Raw genomic sequence first — 21725 nt, forward strand, 5'->3', positions numbered from 1 at the left:
ATACATGAGAGGGGCAAAATATAATGCACCTCAGTATGCCAGCACCACCACTTAGTACGACTTCAGTGATAAACTGTTAATAATATACTGCCAAAATGATGAAAACTCTTAGAGATTTCTTGCAGCTCATATATGTGAGCAGGGGATGAGGATGTAACCAACGGTTATTTTAACCCAGACTACACCAAGGAGATAGCAGAGACACGTTTTTTAGGTTAACAACAATTATAAATATATGAAGGAAACCTAAAGACTAATTATAGAAAAAAACAAGGTATGTGCAGAAACCCTCCATATAAAATCCAAATGTATTATGTCCTCAATTTTCTTGACTAAGCCTAATTAAAGGCAAATATTATATACAATTTGACATACTTAACATAAAATTTCAGAGAAAATTAAAGGGAAAGTCACCTAAAAAGTAATAGATTATTCCCTCACATTTGAGCTTTCATAATAACATTTCCTTAGGATATACTACTGTATATAATTTCACTATAATCTTAGACTTTTAAGGCAGCGTGCCAACCAGAGTATAATACAGCAGATTTAATTATTGATCTACAAACCTGTGTAAATTATCACTATTACTGGAAAGATACTTACATAAAAATAATGTTTCTTAGGAGCTGATGGCTTAAGAAACATCTCACATAATTTAGTTATAGCGTCAGGATTTGTTTTAAATCTGGCATCCTTATATTATCACCTCATAAAGAAAAGAAATATTAAAATAAATAGTTATGTCTAGTAACACTTAGGTCCATGACACTCTGAGTTACTGTAATCATCCAGTCAGTCTAGTGAAGAATATCAGTCTGAAAGGGAGTCGTGAAAAAATATTTTATTGTTAATAAAATGTGTTGACAACACCAGTACATCACCCAAGTTAAACTAGGGGCATAAAAAATAAATAAAAATGATTAAAACAGAACAAAACAGACGGTATGAACTTAATTAAGCCAGCAGCACTTGACGTTTTTCTCATTTTGGCATCAGAGAAGCTCACCATCTGTCACATTACTGAGGTAGTGAAAAACATTTAACAGGTCAATCATTAACATTTGTAGAAACTAACAGAACCCAACAGCCCAAGTTTGGGAACATACTGACAATAAACAAAGAAATGACATCAGTATAGTAGATCACAACCCTGCTCTGTTGCTAAGTTATTTTATCCAAGAATAGGGCTAAAAGACATATCATTATCGTATCGATATGTAGATATAATTCAATTCAGTCAAATGTTCCCCCTAATATATTTTATTATTTTAAATGTATTTATTTTAATGCAGCCAAAGACTTAATTTTCACTGTTGTTACATTTGAAATTTGTTAAAGCATTGTTACAAATTAGAGTTTGTAGAATTGTTTTTATTTCAATGTAGCTTAAGACAGTTATTGGTCTGTGGTGATTAATAAACAATTTTTCTTGAGTAACTGCACTATGTCCATTTAGTATTATTATGCTGTTTTGTTTAAGAATGCTTAATTTTCACTGTTGCTACACTTTAAATTTCAAACAAGTGGGAAATCATAGTCATATCTTATATCATATCGATATCGAGATATTTGTCTTCAACATCGAGATACGATAATTTGTCCATATCGTGCAGCCCTATCCAAGACAAATTCAAACTTAATGCAACTTATTGTACAGTGAAATAAAACAGAGATGTCAACATCAAATGTAAACCTTGATTTCCTGGAAATCTGCTCGGAGTACGTGGATCACTCTGAACTAAATAAAGCTCCTTGTTTATTGAAACTATAAGAATTAGCACCGTCGACATTAAACCAGAACTGTCAAAGTGTTACTAACAGTAAAATAAGTAACACAGTAATATGAAGGGAAAAAACAACAACTTGATAGTCATTTTGACAGTGTACAACTTCCATACTGTTAATTGGGACCTCATACTTTACAAAGTGTTGCTATTAGAAGAGTGTATTTCATTCACTTTGTGGACACTTTCGTACAAGAGTTTCAGCTCAATTATGGATCGTTTTCTTCTACATGTGCCGCCGTTACACGTTCTGTGTTTTATCCGTGATTCACAAACTGAATCTCTCCAGTGTTTCACAAACAGAAGGCTACTCGCTTATGTGGAAGTCATGTCCGAGTTTGAAATCCCTTCTACGAGTTTTGCAACGACACAGTTTCTCACCTGTGTGGACTCTCATCTGTAGTTTTATTGCTGCCTGCTTACAGAATCTTTTCCCCCGCTAGTGTTACATGTGTGTGGCTGCTCGCCTGTGTCTGTATCTTCTCACCTGTGAGTGTACTTCTCTGTTTTTTCAAGAAGGTCATCTGAAACTTTTCTCACGGGTGTTGCAGGACTCTCACCTTTAATTGCACCTTTAATTCGCTAAGCTCACAGCGTGTTACATGAGTAAAGCTTCTGTGTGTGTGTGTCCTTGTGTGACTTCACTTCTACCGCAGGTGTTGCAGGGGATGTGTGGACTCTCAGCTGTGTGTGGAATCTGGACTTTTCCCACAAGTGTCACATTAAAGACTTGATCCCGAGTGTCCGCGTTTGCTTCCTTTATGATCTCGGCTCTCAGCGATAGGAGAGTTTTGAGAGAGGAGCTGTTCGTCCCCGTTTGGCTCGGATACCACTGAGATTTTAACTGCAATGTTCTGTCTCTCCTGGGCTCTTGATTTTCATCAGGACTCAAATCCAGAGTCTGATCTTCACTGTTGTCGCTATCCTCACAAGCGGGAGTCGACATAAAAAGTTTCAATCTCCTGCTACAGTATGTTCTCCCTCCAGACTGACACAGAGTTCCTCCTGTTCCTCTTTAATCTGTGGAGACTCTGGCTCCTCTTGATGCAGACCGGAGTTGCTCACCTGGTTATGGAGCTGCTGGTCAACAGGAACTTCGTCCTGTTCCTCTTCCTTACACACAGGCTGCTGTGGGATCTCTGCAGGGATAAAATGGGGAAACAGTATTATTATTTCATAATAATGAAAGGATTTATTTACCTTTAATTCCATATAAGCTGCACTGCTCGCTTCTGCAGTCTCCACTCAGGACGTACACAGTGAGGAATGGAGGACACTACTTCTTTAGCCAATGTGAAATGAATAGCTGCTAATGTGAAGTGTGGCAATATTGAGTTCAAAAAATGATCAAAGTCATGTCCATGTATCATACGATAAGTCCATATATAGACATGATGATGTTGATAATTACGTTATTGTACGATAAGTTGATAACGTAATTATTGTGGCAGGCCTAACGACACTGTTTAACCCACTTTAAGATTTGTGAAACCTTTATTTTGCTTATGAGAACAGAAAAAAGGACGATTTCACTGAAATTTCTCCAACCAGACCACATTAGATCAGGTCCAGATCAAAGCCCACTATACTTTCAAACTTTCAAATCACTGGGATATCTATGACTGTAATTTCTGCTGAGAAGAAAGTAATAAACTAAAATACAGAAACCAAAAAATATGACTTAGTTGCTTACTGTACATACAATACTGCTACTTATACAAGATGGTAAAGTTGAAGCTACGCACCTGGCACCACGACATCCTTCTCTTGAAGGGGATCGAGGGCCTCGGTCCTCCTCTTTTCACATAATTCCTTAACTGGGTCGATGCCGTACATGTCCTGAATGGAGTAGAAGCTGTTTTTGCTCACCATCCCCATGTTCATATATTTGAACAAGAGGGCGACCTTTGCGTAAGTGTTGCCGGACAAAAAAATGTTGGTAGACAACAGAAAATCTCCGGCCTGCATCCCAAACTTCATGACGGGCTGAGAATTCCAACTCCACAAGCTGTGTCCGTTGGGGCAGATCTAAGAGTCAAATCAAAATAATGATTACAAAATGGCACAAACAGCATTAGCTTTCACTAGAAATGATCGTTTTTAAGGGACTGCGAGTGTCGAGACTTACCCACTCGATACTCGTAGCTGTGCCCTTGGACGTGATGTTGATCTCAAAGGGGGCGTCTTGATTGCACATGACACCGGTCGTCAAAAGGCGTTTACATTTACCCACAGGCAGGATCAGAAACGTTGCCAGTTGTCTAAGGCAGTTCTCGTATACTATTGAAGCTCGGGCACCTATGATGTCATCTTCACTAAGCACATGTTTTTTTCCCGGGAAAACGGGTGCCGGATTACAGGGGGACGGCTCAGTGGGAAGCTTTTCACGTGCAGGGTTGTCATGCGCAGTCCCGCCTATTCTAATAATTCGATATCGTGTTGGTCCTTTCTTCAATGTTCCACCCAATCTGTTGAGGCACAACACGAAAAGATGTGTGTAAATCAAACTGTTAAAAAAACAAACAACCGCCACGCAGCATCAGCAACCTAAAAACTGACCGATAACACACCCTATACAATTTGGTGGACGATCCTCTTCATCAGAGCTATCGTCCGTCTCTCCATCGTCATCTTTTTCATGGAAGGAAGGAGAACCTTCATCTGCCGAGTCATTTCTGTAAAGAAGGGCATATTCAGAAAACAACCATTTCTATAAAGAGCACACTAAATATTAATGAATGTCATCAAAACTTTTACTCACACACTGTTCAAGGGGTCATTACAACTATTTCCCTCCATGTCCTCCTCAGCAAAGCTCATGTCATGTAAACTGTAGAAATAAAAACATTAAAAATATATAAATCATGAATACAGTATGTAAATAAAGCGATAACGTATTGACCAGTATTGTTCTTTACATCACACATATGGAGATATAACAGTAAACATAAACTTAGAAAGAAAAACCCATTAATCAGCAACTTTTTTCTTTGTAATCAAACATATTAGGATGCGATGCAATGACTTGCCTGTCTGTTCCGTTAGAATCACCAATGTTAGATGCTGCTGGAGCCATGACTTCATAAGGTTGTCCACTTGTGGCTGTCAATGCGGCAGGAGCTCTCTCATAGCTGAAAGACACAAGAGCAACAAACAAGAAAATAAGAGCTAAGTGACATTATTATGCTATTTATATTATCATAATGTCAGTCTCAATAATATTGTTTATCACGATTATTTCTGAGACAATATATCGTAGTAGTAGTAGTTATCGTGACAGGCCTGACTCAAAGCCCTTTACAATACATGTCAACATTCACCCATTCACACACACAAACACAGCTGGCAAAGGCTGCCATGCAAAGTGCCAATCTAACACACATTCATACACACTCACACACTCTTGTGCAGCCCATCAGGAGCAATTTGGGGTTCATTGTGGGGCCCAATGTACTACATGTAGCTATAAGTGGAGGCTGTGGGGCCACAATGAAAAAAAGAGTAGAAAAAAAATCAATAACAAACTACATTGCACCCTTTTTGTATAAAAATGGAGCAAGTAAACAATATTTGACCCCACTGATAGATGCTGCACAGTTTGGTGATGTTAGTTGTTTGTTGATATGAACTCCAAAGCATCATTTTGGGTCCAATTAATAAAGACAACTTCTAATTTTGGCACATAAATGTAAGATTGTGTACACGTCACAGCATTGACACAGGGGAGGGGAAAGGTGAGGTTACTTGTGTTGCTCATGACCATGCTCTATCTAAAGCTATTATTTAAACGGGTGGTTTTAATTACATGTCCAGCAGAAAACAAGCAAACTCTGCGTCAGTCTGGAAAAATTTGTCCCTCATCAGTGATTTCCATTTGTGGAAGGCCATCCCGATGTTGATCCTGGTTCTCTGCCGCTGCCTGTCCCGAATCCGTTTGGCTTCTTCGTATTTTCGCTTTTTGGCCGACGACAACAAGACACGCTCCATCGCTTTATTTGCTGCTGCTGAATAAGTGTGGTCCTCCATTTCGTCCAAAAACAGTCTCCAACTTGTCACAACCGTCAGAACACAAACCACTTAGCCAACATCAGCAAACTCTTCCTCCTCGTTCTTCTTTGGGTAAATGTTCACCACTTACTTCTTCTCCCGTGGTGTTTAATGGCGTTTGTTATCTATATTTCCGCATTACTGCCACCTGCTGGAGAAAATTAACCCCTGCAGTGTCCTGACTTGTACTTTCCTGTCAGCCCCCATCTAGTTCTTCTTTTCTGACCAAAATCTGATGTAATGTAGCTTTGTTATGTACATAAAATATTTTCAGGAGGTCCTTTGTACCTGTAGCCATCAGCCTTTACAATGATAACATCATTAGATAGTGACGGGGCACTGCAATAATTCTGAGTCTTTCCTCCTCTTAACCTTTGTGTCGTCCTCCCGGGTCAAATTGACCCTGTTTGTTTTGACTGTTCCTTCTTTCCTCCCTTCCTTCCTTCCGTCTGTCCTCCCTCCATCCCCCTTTCTTCCCTCCTTCTTTCCTCCTTTTCTCTGTCCTTCTTTCCTCCCTTCCTCCCTCCTTTCCTTCCTTTTTCCTCCCTTCCTTCCTTGACTCGAGGACAACAGGAGGGTTAATATAATAATTTTCTTGTATATTTTGCTTAGTTTTATAACTTTTAGGGTTTTTTGTATATATTATTTGTTCTTATTTATTTATATATTTGTGTTTATTTTTGTATATGTTTCAGCTTTTGGATACATGAATTTCCCAGTGAGTGTGATTTGGTAGTTTTGGTGGTTGTGCTGGAAGTGTTTTGGGGCCACAAATAAAATCTTGTTCAGGGCCACCAAAATCCTAGGGTCGGCCCTGTCTGATAATGTTCACAAAGACCGTTTGGATGCTTATATGCCAACATTATTCACACAATCACAATTGTTGGCAAGTAGGCAAAAACGTAGACGCTGTACAATCCTAGACTGAACTATTACAACTTATTGTAGTTTAACACAAAGCAGTATAGATGTATATAAATATGTATTTATCACATATTATACAAAAGACACATGGCTTGGCTTGGTCTGCTTCAGAAACAAAAATGCAGACTTTACTATGCTGTGCAAAGTACAAAGAGGTGAAGAAAAAGTAGATGTTTCTATATACTAACTGTACTGTACTAAATGCAGCCTGAAATTGAAATGCTTGGTCATTCATTTTACTTTGTTGGGTTATTGGTGTTTTTCATCTAAACTAAACTAACTGTAACATTTCAAGAGGAAGCCAGCATGTTACAACATCAATATTCTAGCAAGCCGTGGCTTTGACGCATCAGGGACTGAAGCTTGGCATAGCCTTGGGTTACCAACAATTAACTGTCAGATGACAGAGAGACCCAGGTGGTGTCTCAGCTAGGGTTTGAGAAACTCTGTGTTTTCACCCGAACTGCATACAAAATTTCCAGGCAGTATTTCACAGCTGTGGTATTTCGCATTAGTTCTGTACCTACATCTGTTCCATCTGCTTTTCATAGGATTTTTTCCTGTCTCCTTACTTATACATTTACAATGCAAGAGGAGCCTTTGTTTGTACCCCAAAAGTCACCCATAATTATTCATTTTTAGTAGTTAATATTTTGTGGTTGATACATTGATTTCCTTTAAAAGCAATGTATAATGTTCAAAATTAATATTTTTTTTATATTTACATTATTTAAAGTATGCAATTGAAAACAGTATTGATAAAAGGGTTTATATTAAGACCTTTGAAATTAGAACCATTAAAGGTGCTGATATTTTTTAGGTTATTTTTCTTAATAAGACAGGTTGAAGGTAGACAGGCAGTGGGCTCATATCTGCAACAAATATAAATGTATGGTATAATTCCTTGTTAATACAAAACTGCATTAGTTTATGCCTGACTCTAACTGTAAAAACAATATACTAGTGTTTATTAGTAGTCTGTAAATGTCTGTAAATGTCCACACAGAGAGGCTAAATTAGGCAAAGTGAAAACACCTGGTTCATGTTTAGGACTTTTAATAATCCTAAATGTATTTAAATGTATTCTTACAGAAGCATTTGATGATTGGATAGCTAATATCTCATTCCTCACAAAGCTACACCCTTCATCACAGATTTCACAGCAGTTACTTTTGAGCTCCTATTTCAGTCATCAGCACTCTAACTGTGCCTACATGATACTAGATAAGAGAGTCCCATACAAACTTAGTGTCTCTACAACACTTCTTCATTGGTCACCTACTACAGTGTCCTTCAGTCACTGATCTTCTGCCAACTAGATTATGGAATGCCCCACGTCATGGTGCATTCATGGCTGCTTGTTGCTTGCTGTGGAAAACATTTTAACCTGGTGTGGCCCGCCATGTGCCTCAAAGTGCTTGGATGGCTCTTTCATACCATCAGACTGTACAACACCACAGCTCCCAGTACCTCCCACTCCCACTAAAAAAGACTGATGCTGTCCTTACCATGGAATCCCAGGAACATTGCACGCATGTACATAATCTCAAGAAATTCTGCATAGTGCACATTGATATATAGTAGATGTAATTGCACAGAGATTGTTTATTGTATATAGTATTTTATTTTATATTATTTATTTTATCACTTTCACCCTAACGCTGCTTTTTTGTGTGTGTCAATTTGAATGTCTCCCAAGGGTGATCAATACCCTAACACGGATAAAACACATAAAGGACAGGTTCACAATTTTACAACAACAGTCAGGTGTCCATACGAACAGTGTCAAAAGGAGCGCCATAAACAAACAGTAGAGGGCAGCAGTACGTACCTGTAGCGTATGTTCTGTCAGATCCTACCGAAAGAAGAAGAAGACGAAAAAAAGACGAAGAAGAAGTTAGCCGTTAGCTTCCCGGTGCTGCAGGCTCTGATTCTATCTCTAGCTGATCAACATGGTCCAACTAGTGGGTTCCCTTCGAAAAGAGCTGGCTGACTCGCTTTCCACCTGCAAGGTGCTGGTGGTGGGAGCGGGAGGGATCGGCTGCGAGCTCCTGAAGAACCTCGTCCTCACCGGCTTCAAAAACATCGAAGTGGTCCGTCACATTTCCATTTGTTTGTGTGTGTGTCTGGCAGTTAGCAGCTAGCTATCACGCTAGGTCTTTGTGCCGGGGGGGAGGTGAGCTGTGTGAGGGCTCGGACTAATTCCTGGGACGTGGCTCTTCCAAAAGAAGTAGAAACATACGCGTGTTTGAGGTGGTTTCTCGACACAGCCCATGCCCCTTAGTGGAGCGTTAAGTGTGATAGTTTATGCGTGTGGTAGAACAAACACGAACGCTGCCGTAGTGATGTAGCTGTAGCATTTTGGCGCCATTAACACCGCTAAGTTAGCCGGACAACTTGTTTATAATGTGACGGTTAGCTGGCCGGTGTTTCGGTTTAATTGGTGACCGTGTTGACCGGTGACTTCCAGCCGTGTGTGTCCGTGCTCGTAGTGACGACAGCTGTTAAAAAACACGAATAGAACACGCTGCTATCCTTCTACCAGCCTTTTTATTTGACTTAAATCAATACTCTTCTCTTTTCATTGTCTAGGCTAAACATCAGCAAGAGACGCCTTCACCGTTTGAAGAGTTTCTTATTATGTGGGAAACGTTGCTTATAAATAGGCAGTGCAGTGATTTTATAATTATCCTCAATTGAAAAGTGGCTCTTATGTACCCAATTAACTTGCATAATGTCAGCGTATTTATATTTCCCTTACATTACACAAGTAACTTTAAAAAAAAAGTACAGAAAATATACTGTAGTTATCATTCAATTTAATTTCAACAGCTGACCTCAATACGAGCAACCGACTAACCGGTTAACACGGTCACCAAAATTAACACATTTCATCAAGTGGAGTCACAATATTTAATACTGAAAAATTATCTGCGTTGTCGTTGCTTGTGACTGTCACTAGTTTTCATAGGATGGTTCAGGGATGACAGTTCAGATTGACATTATTCCTTTGCAGTGATAATATACAGGAAATGTGTGGAATACCATTAGTTACTCATTAATCTTCTTTCCAAGAAAGATCTGCCATAGTCTGGCAAACCAAACTGTCCAAGCAGTGGTCAAGAACAACATGTGTGAAGGCAGACAGCCAACAAGTGGAGCAACAAATAGGCTTAATGAAAACATCAGAGTCTTCTAACTTGAGAGCCGTTAGGCGTCACTTCTATTTTAAAGGTGCACACTACCTGAAACTAGCTCTACCAAAAATAAGAGAGGGATGCCTATGGTTAGATCATCAACTGCATGGGGTGTCAAAATTCATGTCATCACTGGGCCACGTTACCGTTATGGTCACCCTCCAAGTTCTGGTTGTAACTGTAAGGCTATATAAATGCATCTACTTGTTCTCATATTAAATAATTGCCTATGCATTCAATTATTATTGGTTTTAGTAGTAACTTAATAAGTAATAAGGAGCTCTGAAAGCAGTATTGTAGTAAAAATAACAGCAAGCAGACATTTCAAGTGTACAACTATTATGTTGATGTGTCAGGTTGTGGTAAAATGTTGTTCCCAGTCCAGATTAAATTGTTATTTGTCTGGATCTGGCCTATTAAGTACACCCATACATTATACAGGTACATACATCTGGTCAAGGCAGCTAAAGCCCACTTCTGCTTGAGGTTGTTTCCTGTTAAAGGGTCTCTTTAAATAAAATGAAATGTAAAAAATGCCTTGAGGTAATTTTTGTTGTGATTTGGCGGTTTATAAATAAAGATTGATTGATACATACAACACATGCTGTGCAAATTCTATTCTTTGCAAGATCTCGCAGGCCACCTAAAATGTGGTATATGATCTATTGTTTTAGAATCAGCTTAATTGTTGACACATGCAAAAATGTGACTCAAGTATGGAGAAGAAGAAGCTGCTTTAATATGTATAAATGAACCTGCTTGTATTCGACAGTATCAGAAGTTAACAAGATGAGATAGTTTTAACAGTTGAGCTTTACTTATGAGTATCATGAGATTATTATTCCTTCTATTTCGTCAACACTATTGATTTTTTTAACCACAGTTTCACACTGGTGATGTTCACTCTGCAAGGCGTTGTTTTTATAATCCTTAGTCACAACAAAACCCACAAGGCTCCTTTTTAGACAGACTCTTGGAAGAAGGGACTGTGTTTGTCTCAACTTCAGTTACATGACTTTAAATGGAATATTTCACAGTGGAGTGCAGCATATAAACACAGAAGCATTTACAGATAGATATGAAAACATTATCTAAAGACACTGACCTGTATTAAAACATGCTAGTATTTTTCAAATCGGTTCTGTTATTAAAACAGAATTGCTGCTGCATATTAGAAGCTGTGTGTGTGTGTGACAGCTGGATTATGTTTCATGTATACACAACTAACATTCCAACCGTATTGATTTTGGCAGATCGACTTGGACACAATCGATGTGAGCAACCTGAACCGACAGTTCCTCTTCCAGAAGAAGCATGTGGGCAAGTCTAAAGCACAGGTATGTAAACATGGAAGGCTTGTTGCGAGTCTCTGTTTGAGCTTTCTGTTACACGATGCTGTTAACTCCGTTATTTTCCGCGTGCCGTTTGTGCGGCTCTACCTCAGTCCATTAACTTTGTGTGTGTTTTGTTTCTCAGGTGGCCAAGGAGAGCGCCTTGCAGTTCTGCCCCTCTGCAAACATCACTGCCTACCATGACAGCATCATGAAGTTAGTTTCTTATCTTATAAGACATTTTATCATATATACACAAACTTTTTCAATAGTTTCAGGGGAGCAAAGGAAAAACATAGAGCTGATATAATTGAATTTGATCTATTATGTTTGTAGCTGATGGACTTTTTTCTTTTTTTCCTTTTTGATTTGGAACTGATTACTTATCTTCTTTTTTTCCCCCTGCAGCCCCGACTACAGCGTGGAGTTCTTCAGAAAGTTCATGCTGGTGATGAATGCTCTGGATAACAGAGGTATCCTCATCTGACCTCACCTTGCTACTCTCAACCAACAACTCACTCAAAATGTTGAGGATATTCAAAATACTTTTTTTTTGTCTCCGTAGCGGCCCGTAACCACGTGAACAGGATGTGTTTGGCAGCAGACATCCCTCTGATAGAGAGCGGCACCGCTGGATACCTGGGACAAGTTTCCGTCATCAAGAAGGTAGCACACTCGCATCGCGGTCATGCTATATTCAGTGAAAGTATTTATTACCATTCAAATATGTACGCACAGTTATAAGAAAAGTTCAATTTCTGTTGTTCCTTCCTCAGGGAATGACAGAGTGCTACGAGTGCCAACCGAAGCCCACACAGAAGACTTTCCCAGGATGCACCATAAGAAACACGCCGTCTGAGCCCATTCACTGCATCGTCTGGGCCAAGTATCTCTTCAAGTGAGGCTCATTCTCGTCACTATTACGTTTCAGCATCTTATATTTGTATTGAGTTTATGGGAATGGCGAAGCAGGCCCTGCACATGCTTTGAAAATCAGTTAATTCAAGTGCACTGTTTCCTCACGGTCAGCTTATATCACTTGTCTGTTGCATCTCCAGTCAGTTGTTTGGAGAAGAAGATGCAGATCAGGAGGTTTCCCCCGACACAGCGGACCCAGAGGCAGCATGTGAGTGACAGCTTTTCTTTCTTTTTCTTCTTCTGTTCACTGCATTTGCGATGGTGGCATTTGAACATGTTAGCTTACAGCAGGTGCGTTTTTTGTTTTTTTTTGTTCACAGGGAAACCCGAAGACACAGCGGCACGAGCCACAGCCTCAGAAAAGGACGGGGACATCAAGCGCGTCTCTACCAAGCAATGGGCCCGCTCCACCGGATACGACCCCGTCAAACTCTTCAACAAGGTACCAGTCTGATAAACCAGAGGCAAATCACAGAGTCAGACAAGAACAGGATTTAAATATGGTCTCTCAGGATGTGTGAGTTTAGTAACTATGTTCTTCGTTGGTACAAAGACAGTGATGATACATGTGTAAAATGTAGATTATGCACTATTAGTTATTATTAATTAGTTATTTATTTACACTATTGGTGTGTAGTTTGCACTTTTTTTTTTTTTACCAGTGGTTGTATTCAGCTCTCCTGCTTGAAACAGATGCACAAGAGCCTGAGGACTTGGAGTGTTTCCCATAGCTGCTTATGTAGCAAGTTTAAGCCGACTGTATACTCAGACTGACAGAATTTGTTGTTCACACACACACATTTAGTCTGAATGACATGATTTGCATCTGAATAGAAACCTTGCATTAGTGTTGATTCTTGAGCTGTGTACAGGCTGACAGCTGACTAACCTGTTGAAGTTGTTGCTCAGCCTCATTGGCTGCATAACACACTTCACTTGTGGTCAACAGTGTCTGTGATTAGTTCAGATTCAGATCTCCATAGAACTGTAGTAGTTTCAGTAGAAACCACATTATTTATTATGTGGTTACAGAATGAGGTGTAGTAACTAAGTAGTAATTGTGATAATTTGCTTATCACAGCTGCTAATATAAGAGTTGTGTTTAATCAAAAATAATAATAATAATAAACTTATGTTGCACTTTTCATAACAATGTTACAAAGTTTTTTACAAAAGAAAATGAAACCAAACAAGGCAGATTGAGAGCATATCTCTGTCATCTGTCAACTACTTTTTCCTTAATTGATTTTTTTCTTTCTTTACTTTTTAACTTTAAATTGGCGTCTTATGTATCAGTGAATGCCTGAGACAAGCATTCATGATTACAGACACAATACATACATGGGAATAATAATTCAGGAAGTAAGTATGGGATTTTACCCACAGATACACAGTAAACTTAAAAGTGTATTTTTTTATTCTTCTTTCTGTCAAACAGTTAATGTTGCTTCTTTAATTGAACCCAGCAGTTTGAGTGAATTGAAGCACAATTGCAGGAGTGTAATTATCACTACAGACATAATGAGTTTAATTATAACTGCCTCTCTCTCTCTCTCTCCACAGCTTTTCAAAGATGACATCATGTACCTGTTGACCATGGACAAGCTGTGGAAGAAGAGGAAAGCTCCCATACCTCTGGACTGGCAGCAGCTAGAGAACAGTGGTATGTTTATTCAATATTTACGTCTGAGATCATTTCAGCTGTTAGTGATTCTTAAAAGCGAAGAGCTGAAGGGTTTACAGGCTGTACTGGCAGTGCTGAGTTATGTTTTGTTGTATTAGAGAGGTTTTTATATCTTGGGGCCAGGAAGTGTCCACATACTTTACATACTTCTACGCTTGAACCTTTTTTTGGCCTGTGCCAGAAACAGACATGCTAAAATTGCCAAGTGCCTGACTCTTAGTTGTATATTTGTCATGTCTGTCTTTTCATCCACATTTTTGTGTGTCTGTATGTCCCAGCGTCTCCTCAGGATGAGACTCCAGGCACAGGTTTGAAGGACCAGCAGGTTCTGGGCGTTTGGGGCCACTGCCAACTGTTCCAGCACAGCGTGGAGACACTCCGCTCACAGCTGCAGGAGAAGGGAGAAGGATCTGAACTCGTCTGGGACAAGGTGACACACCAAAATAAGAAAGGGGGGAAAAAAACATATGGAGGGAATGTAGCACACTTTCTGTAAATACTGCTTAAAGAAAATGAACATATATAGATCAATAAAGCATATCTCAAAGGGTTTTAAAAGAAAGAAGCCTCTAGTTTGCTATTAGATGATGTTATTTGTCAGTTAATGTTGCAGAATAGATGTGCTTTGAACAGTCCACATGAGTATAACCTGCCCTTCATCTTGTTGCCAGGACGATCCTCCCGCCATGGACTTTGTTACCGCGGCAGCCAACTTGCGTATGCACATCTTCAGCATGAACACGAAGAGTCGCTTTGATGTCAAATGTAAGTTTGTTTCTCTACATCAGGAAAGTGGCTCCACCGGGAATAATTAACACGTCATGTAGGATTTGCATGGTCATGAGTTTGAGTTGATTTATATGTCGGTTTATTTTCAGCCATGGCAGGTAACATCATCCCAGCTATTGCAACGACCAACGCTGTCATCGCTGGACTCATCGTACTGGAGGGCCTCAAGATCCTGTCGGGGGAACTGGAATCCTGTCGCACGGTTAGTTTGCTGCCACTGTGGATCCAGTGCTGGATAAACTATTCCAGGCAGTCAGGAGCTGGAAATTCACCCACAAATATTATACAAAATATTTAATAATTCCAGTTGGATTAAAAGTTTACATTCAGATTGTGAGCCAAACTTACCAGAGACTCCGCTGTCAGACATTTCTCCATTCTCTAACAGCAGTTGAGATTGGCACAAAAATGAGAATAGCCTGTCCACCTTAAATGGCACACTGTAGTCTGAACTGTACATTAACTGCCAGGTTAACAATTTACAGTTAAATTGTCACTTTTCTACCACTCACTCTCTGCACTCGCTACACACACTTATTACACACTGCCCTAAAAGCACCTGTCACAGATGTCCAGGGAGGACACTCGGATTTGATGCACTAGTTGATGACTCAAAACTATTTGATGATAATGTAGGATGTTATCATACTTACACAGTGTGTGAGCCAAAATTATCATAAGTATACTATTGGTATAAATTGATTTGAATATAAGGCAAACACTGAAGTGAGGAGTGCATATTTTCATTAACGCTCGGTTTATGAAGGGCTGTTCCTCCCCCAACTAAAACCTCCTGAAAAGTTTCTGGTTGTTTAAAGATGGGTGAAAACGTTTGTGTGGTGTCCTCCCTGGTTATTGTAATAAGAAAAGGAGGAGTGAAGACAGCACAAACAAACAAAAACAGAAAACGTACCAGAGAGCACAACAGCATAGCATGTCTAAACTTAAAACCATGCTACCTCAGTAACTGCTCTCACATTAGAATCCTCTCAGCTCTGTTGTTCCTCCACATTTCATGTCGGTCTGCGTTCGTTTCCTCCACAGATCTTCCTGAACAAGTGTCCCAACCTCAGGAAGAAGCTGCTGGTCCCGTGCATCCTGGACCCACCCAGCGCCAACTGCTACGTCTGCGCCACCAAACCTGAAGTCACAGTCAAACTCAACGTCCACAAAACCACGGTCCTCGTCCTGCAGGACAGGGTAATGTGACCAGCTCCTGTTTGCACACACACCAACCTGAACCCCCGACAGAGAACATTACAATGAAAGCAAAGTATAGAAACTGTCTATATGAAGCGCTACAGCCAGTTCATTTCTTGTCTGTGTTACTACTCTATACTGCTGCCTCATGATTTCATATTTGTACGTTTGTTCAGATCCTGAAGGAGAGGTTCGGCATGGTGGCTCCAGATGTGCAGATAGAAGATGGAAAAGGGACCATCCTCATCTCTTCAGAGGAAGGAGAGACAGAAGGTAAAAAGGAAGCATCACAGTAATGATGCTCTGTACGTGTTTAGGATGATTGTGTACGTGTGTGTGTTTGTGTATTTATTACTGTCTATTTTCATTATCTATTATTCAGGCACGGCACAGCAAATGTGTACTTCATGTGCAATCACAAAGTGTAGTCTATTCTAATATTTTTACTTATACTGTTGCCGGACACCCTCGTGATCAGTATTGTTTTTTACTGAAGGTAGAAAGTCTTTTAGTAGATCAGGAGAAAAAGTAAAAGAGGTGAAATGTAGATGGATGGATGAGGAAGAGGGACAAAGTAGCTGAAAATCAGTCTAAAGTTTGGACAAAGTCACTTGAATAAGAAAGTGTGTCCAGACATTTGACTGGTACAAGAGATGAAAGAATGGTGGCAGGAAAGAGACAAAGAGAATGAAATAAATGTTAGGAAAGGGAGGAATGTAAAAGACTGATAGATAGACTGATATTATTTGGTGAGAGGGGGGAAAAAATGAATTGATTCCCCAAATGGACAGAAGAGGGTGCTCTAGTATCATCATCTGTTAGTTAGTCCTTATCTAAATCACATACTGTCCAGACAGGAAATGATGAATAGCATTTCTCTATTGGAAATGAGCAGATTGGAATATTTTGCTGTTATGTTTCCTGAAAGGTTGAGATACACAGCAGGGAGAATAATTTAAGTCTGTTAAATAAATGTAACCTAAATGCATATTAAAATGTGCTATTAAATATATTGGAAAATGTATTGTGGTTCATTTGACATGTGAATGTTGTTAAAGGTTAAGATATGGGAATAAATGATTAGTTTGTCTCCACATGTATATACAAACATAGGCTTGATATTAGGAGTGTGTGTGTAATTTCCATCCCATCTTCTTCTTTACAGCCAACAACAGCAAATTTCTTTCTGACTTCGGGATCCGTAACGGGAGCCGATTGCAAGTCGACGACTTCCTCCAAGACTACACGCTCCTCGTCAACGTCCTGCACACGTATGTCCCTCTGCGTACATCCGCACATTTCATTTCTCACGTCACTTTTACTGAAAAATTGAAAAGTTGTGCTCGTGTGTGTCTTCGACAGCGAGGAACTGGAGAGGGACGTGGAGTTCGAGGTAGTCGGCGAGGCCCCAGACAAAGCCCCGCCCCCTCAGAGTAAGCCGGAAGACAATAACAGCATCACCAATGGCAACAAGGACACTGCCCAGCCGTCCACCTCCTCTAAAGGTTAGTAGAGGAGAAACCCTTTTTTCATTTTTTCTTAGTATCCTTTAGTATTTGTAGCGATGTGATGAAGACGTTTATAGCTGAGAAAGAGGTTCAGCTTGCGTCAACAGACTGGTCTCATTTTTAGTGCAGTCCCAATTTGGGCCCGAGCGGTACTGGATATTGGGGCTGATACCGGTATTAGGGAACAAAAACAAATTTCGATAGCGATATATTGTCCCACAATCTTATGAGCACACATTTCTTTTCAATGTGGTTCTCAAACACTTGAAGTATGATGAAGTATTGCAATGGAGGCATGATACCTAAGTTTAACTATAAACCTTACTGTATAAAATCACTTCAGTGCAATATTCACTGGTAAATTAATTTTAAAAGTATAAAAAACTATAATTAAAAACAACAAAAATCATATGTACTTGTATATTCAACTTGAATGAAGAAAAAGGATCAAATATACTTAAAATGCTGCTTCATTTAAAAAAAAAGAAAAAGAAAAAATATTGGTACGTATCGGACAACATATTTGCCAATACCGATTATATCTGTGATAGGTCAATATCTGCCAACAATGTCAGCTGACAGATATATTGGTCAGGCTCTAGTCTTAATATCAGTGTGCTCGCCTGAGACTGCATGCAGACAGAAAGAAACCTGCAAAACAATGTAAGGGGCTGCAGTGGTGTGAGCGTGTTGTTAAAGGTACCATTGAGACAATTCAATACAAAGAGGAAGTTAAGTTGGAGCTACACAATAAAAGCATTTAAGGGTTTAACAGAGAGCAGAACACCACAGACGGGATTTTACAACTCTGAAGAGTTATCACGAAGGCAACAGTTTTTATGTTTCGTCACAACAATCACGAGGTGAACAGTAGAAATATTATGTTCAAGTTACAAAATAACACCAGAAATGTGTGTGTGCATGTATGTGATGATCCAATGGCTGAGAACACCATCAATAAGTTAAATTAAGGCTGCATATTATCAATTAGGTTGATCAGGTTGATTTGTTGGATCAATTTCACTATAGTTCTGTACAACCTGTGCTGCCTATATTAAAAATCAGCAGTTTGGTTATCAACAGAAAACATTATACAACATTAAAATATAAACCAGTCAAACACAGAAATCAAACAGATTTTAAATTAAAACTGCGCTTTGTGACATGCTTTGCCTTCAAGTGATAAAAGTGCTGTATCTGGCTCGCCTGTAGGTGGTGCAGAGCTTTTAAAATGCTGCAACTGTAACTCACAGTGCCAGTAGGTGGTGTAGATCTACACATCTGGAATACAACTTTTTCACAGCATTTGACTTGTTAAAGCAGGAAAAACACAGGTGCAATTAACAACATTTATAATGGTGGAATCATATTTCGTTGTTCTAACTTCACTGCCTTGGTATATAGAGCATGATGGGTAACCGGTATGGCTCCTTTGCACACTTGAATGGAACTCAGCCGTTGTTGTTTAATGGCAGTTCCACCTGTGCTTTTCCTGCTATGAAAAGTCCAAATGTCTCACCAGGGAACCAGACCAATCTGTTGAGCTCATGATGTTCTGTTTGCTCTGCCAGATGTTCAGACAGATTTCCACTCCGCCTGACCCAAGACGAGCCAATAACAACCCTTTATCTAATGTGGGGCGGGTTTTATACAGTGACTAAGTAGAGAAAAAAATGACGCAACAGACTCAGACTCAGACTCTCAAACCTCAGATCAAACTGTCAAACTAGGCCTTGCTGATCAAATATGAATCAAGATTCTGTTCCTGCATTGCCTGTTGTCCACCTCCTTCTTGATAACCAAAACCAAGCACCAACCGTCCTTTCATGTGGTACTCAGCGCAACGTCACACATTTCATGGCTCTGATTGGTTGAAGTGTCTATCTAATTGCGTCCGGATAATGCTCATAAAGCTCCTTGAAAATTGAAAATGAACAGAGGTTCCACACTAATATACATTTGTGAATTAGTTTGGAAAAAACAGGCTACAAATGTCAGCTGTGAAAAAGTTCACTGACATCAATTAAGCTTAATTGATGATTAGATAAGAAATTTACACAAAAATCACAACTGGGAATGTTAATTTGGTGTTAGTATAAAATTCAGTTTAGATCAAAGAATCATACATTTTCTTAAAGACTTTAAGAGATGCTTCTCCTGTCTTCTGTCTAGATAGAATAATATTTGATCCTCATCCATCTGTGAACTTCTTTTGTCCGTCACGTTTCAGCTCCAGCAGAGGACAACGACGTCATGATCGTGGACTCTGACGAGGAGGAAGGGGCGTCGTCCAGCTCAGCGGCGGCAGCTGGAAACAGCAGCGCCAAGAGGAAGCACTCGGATGCAGAAACAGGCGAGACCTCCACCAAGCGCCCACGGACTGACTCAAGCGCAGCGGCCGCCGCCACCGACAATGATGACGATGACATCATTGCTCTGGACTAACACCCACCCCTCCCCACGTGGTCTCCTGAAGGACTGAGAACTCTTTGAACGCTTGTCATTTTGACTCGAGACAAACCAGTAGGCTTAAATAAAAACACCTCTTTTATGAAGAACAATTTACTGCCCAGTTCATCTTTCGCCACTTCCCATCACCTCCACCCCCTCCCCCTCCACTCCCCAACTCTTTGTTCGTGCTTTCATATTCCCTCTTCTCTCCTCACATGACGCTGTAAATAGATTCTACAATTTAAAAACGTTTTGAAAAATACGTACAACTTTTTGTTTTGTTATTTTTATTCATTTCTGGTCCCTGTTTAAAAAATGCTTCTCTTGATGGTAAAAAAACAACAAGTGCTTATTTTGTATTTTTTATAAACGTACTGTATTTCTCATGCTACACAAGTCAGGGTGTTTTTGTGCTTATTTGTCAGGTTTCAAAAGAAGTAAAAACCAAAACATTTTCTTGGGTTGGACTATTGAACTCAGTGATGGGAGAACGGTAGACCCAGAGGAGGTCTGTCGGGTGCCCCCTCGTAGGTGCTGCTCCTCTCTACAACCTGCAGACTGTTCACGCCTGCGATTGGGTCGGTAAAGCACAGAGGCACCAACGGAGTGTTTGCGGCCACGTTTTTTTTGTGCCGGGGAGCGGGGGGGGGGGGGCGTTTAGTGTGCTACCTCTTTTCTAGAACTAACACGTTTTGGCTGCAAAGACGTAACCATGCCCTCCATTACATCACCACGGTGAGGCGTCCAAGCTCTTAGCCAATCAAAGATCCTCAGAAAACAGCCATGAAAGCAGCGGAGGGAACCCAGCTTCCTGTTTAAACTGCAACCGTGTCTTCAAAAAGGCTCTGGCTAAGCACAAAGCAGTTTAGATCCAGGCTAGTTGTAGTTTTATTGTAAACATGATGTTACGGTCACTTCCTATTGGTTCTGTTTGTTTAAAAAATGAAAAATACAAAAAAGAAGTCAGACAGAACCAGAGATGGAGTGATGGTTTGACCAGAACCAGTCAAGTTTTTTTTTGTTTTGTTCATACCGCAGAGGGGTTGAACTGGGTCATCAGGTAGCAGTTTAGTACCTGCTGTCTCCAGTCTGATGCCTGTGTCAATGTCCATCATTTCATAATTACATTGTGATCTGACTTGTTGAAAGGCCTTGAAAGCCCTTTTTGGACCAATTTGGTGAAGACAATAAACTTTAATGCAGATGCTTCTTTTTCTGTCTTTGTTTATTTGTCCGTCTTTCATGTTGGAACTAAAACCCTTAGAAATATAAACCTGTGTGTTTTGTACATTTTACACATTACAATAAAGGCTGTATAGGGAGAATATATATATATATATATATATATATATATATATATATATATACACATATACTATAGTTTAATGTCAGGGTTCAAACAAAAGCAGAGAGGAAGTAGAGAAAATGATCTGAAGTGTGAAATAGTGATAGAGGTCATGATTACCACATAGTGAACACAGAGACCCACTTCTGTTTGAGCCTTTGTGAGCATGCCGTCATCAGCAGCAGTGTGTGCGTCCTCTTGGTGTGCTGGTAAATATTTCGAGTGTTCAGTTCAGGGATTAAAGTCTGACTGTCATGTGGTCACCTTGGTAAGGGGGCCATGATGCAACCTCACTATCTACCACCCACACACACACACACACACTGTTTTTACAATCAACACACTTAAGAAAATGTAGTCAGATAAGATATAGCCTGTTGAAAACGTGGGCCATAATTTGAGATATGAATGAGAAAAATAATGGCAAAGGTAAATGCAAAAAATGAATATTTACATAAACAATAGCTCCGCTCCATTCAAGTTAACAAGACCAGGACCCCTGAAACTAAAGCAGCTAAATGGAATGCAGCCATCATTGGTTTCA

At 39.8% G+C, this 21725-nt stretch overlaps 2 protein-coding genes across 2 annotated transcripts; one reads left to right on the top strand and one right to left on the bottom strand.

Annotated features, from left to right (window-relative positions):
• Positions 1-813: 813 nt before the first annotated feature.
• Positions 814-4615, bottom strand: LOC133982044 (uncharacterized). The gene is made up of 5 exons (XM_062420942.1): positions 4549-4615; positions 4358-4462; positions 3916-4255; positions 3533-3815; positions 814-2926 (listed from the first exon to the last, which is right to left on the bottom strand). Exons 1-5 carry the CDS (start codon positions 4605-4607, stop codon positions 2742-2744), a joined length of 972 nt encoding a protein of 323 aa, XP_062276926.1. The 5' UTR covers positions 4608-4615; the 3' UTR covers positions 814-2741.
• Positions 4616-8640: 4025 nt separating this feature from the next.
• uba2 (ubiquitin-like modifier activating enzyme 2) lies at positions 8641-21042 on the top strand. The gene is made up of 17 exons (XM_062421040.1): positions 8641-8851; positions 11209-11292; positions 11432-11502; positions 11695-11759; positions 11852-11952; positions 12063-12184; positions 12345-12412; positions 12525-12646; positions 13768-13867; positions 14167-14318; positions 14560-14653; positions 14767-14879; positions 15722-15877; positions 16054-16150; positions 17043-17148; positions 17240-17382; positions 19616-21042. Exons 1-17 carry the CDS (start codon positions 8711-8713, stop codon positions 19828-19830), a joined length of 1950 nt encoding a protein of 649 aa, XP_062277024.1. The 5' UTR covers positions 8641-8710; the 3' UTR covers positions 19831-21042.
• Positions 21043-21725: the final 683 nt, after the last annotated feature.

This window comes from Scomber scombrus, chromosome 6 (genome assembly GCF_963691925.1).
Source record: "Scomber scombrus chromosome 6, fScoSco1.1, whole genome shotgun sequence".
NCBI lineage: Eukaryota > Metazoa > Chordata > Actinopteri > Scombriformes > Scombridae > Scomber > Scomber scombrus.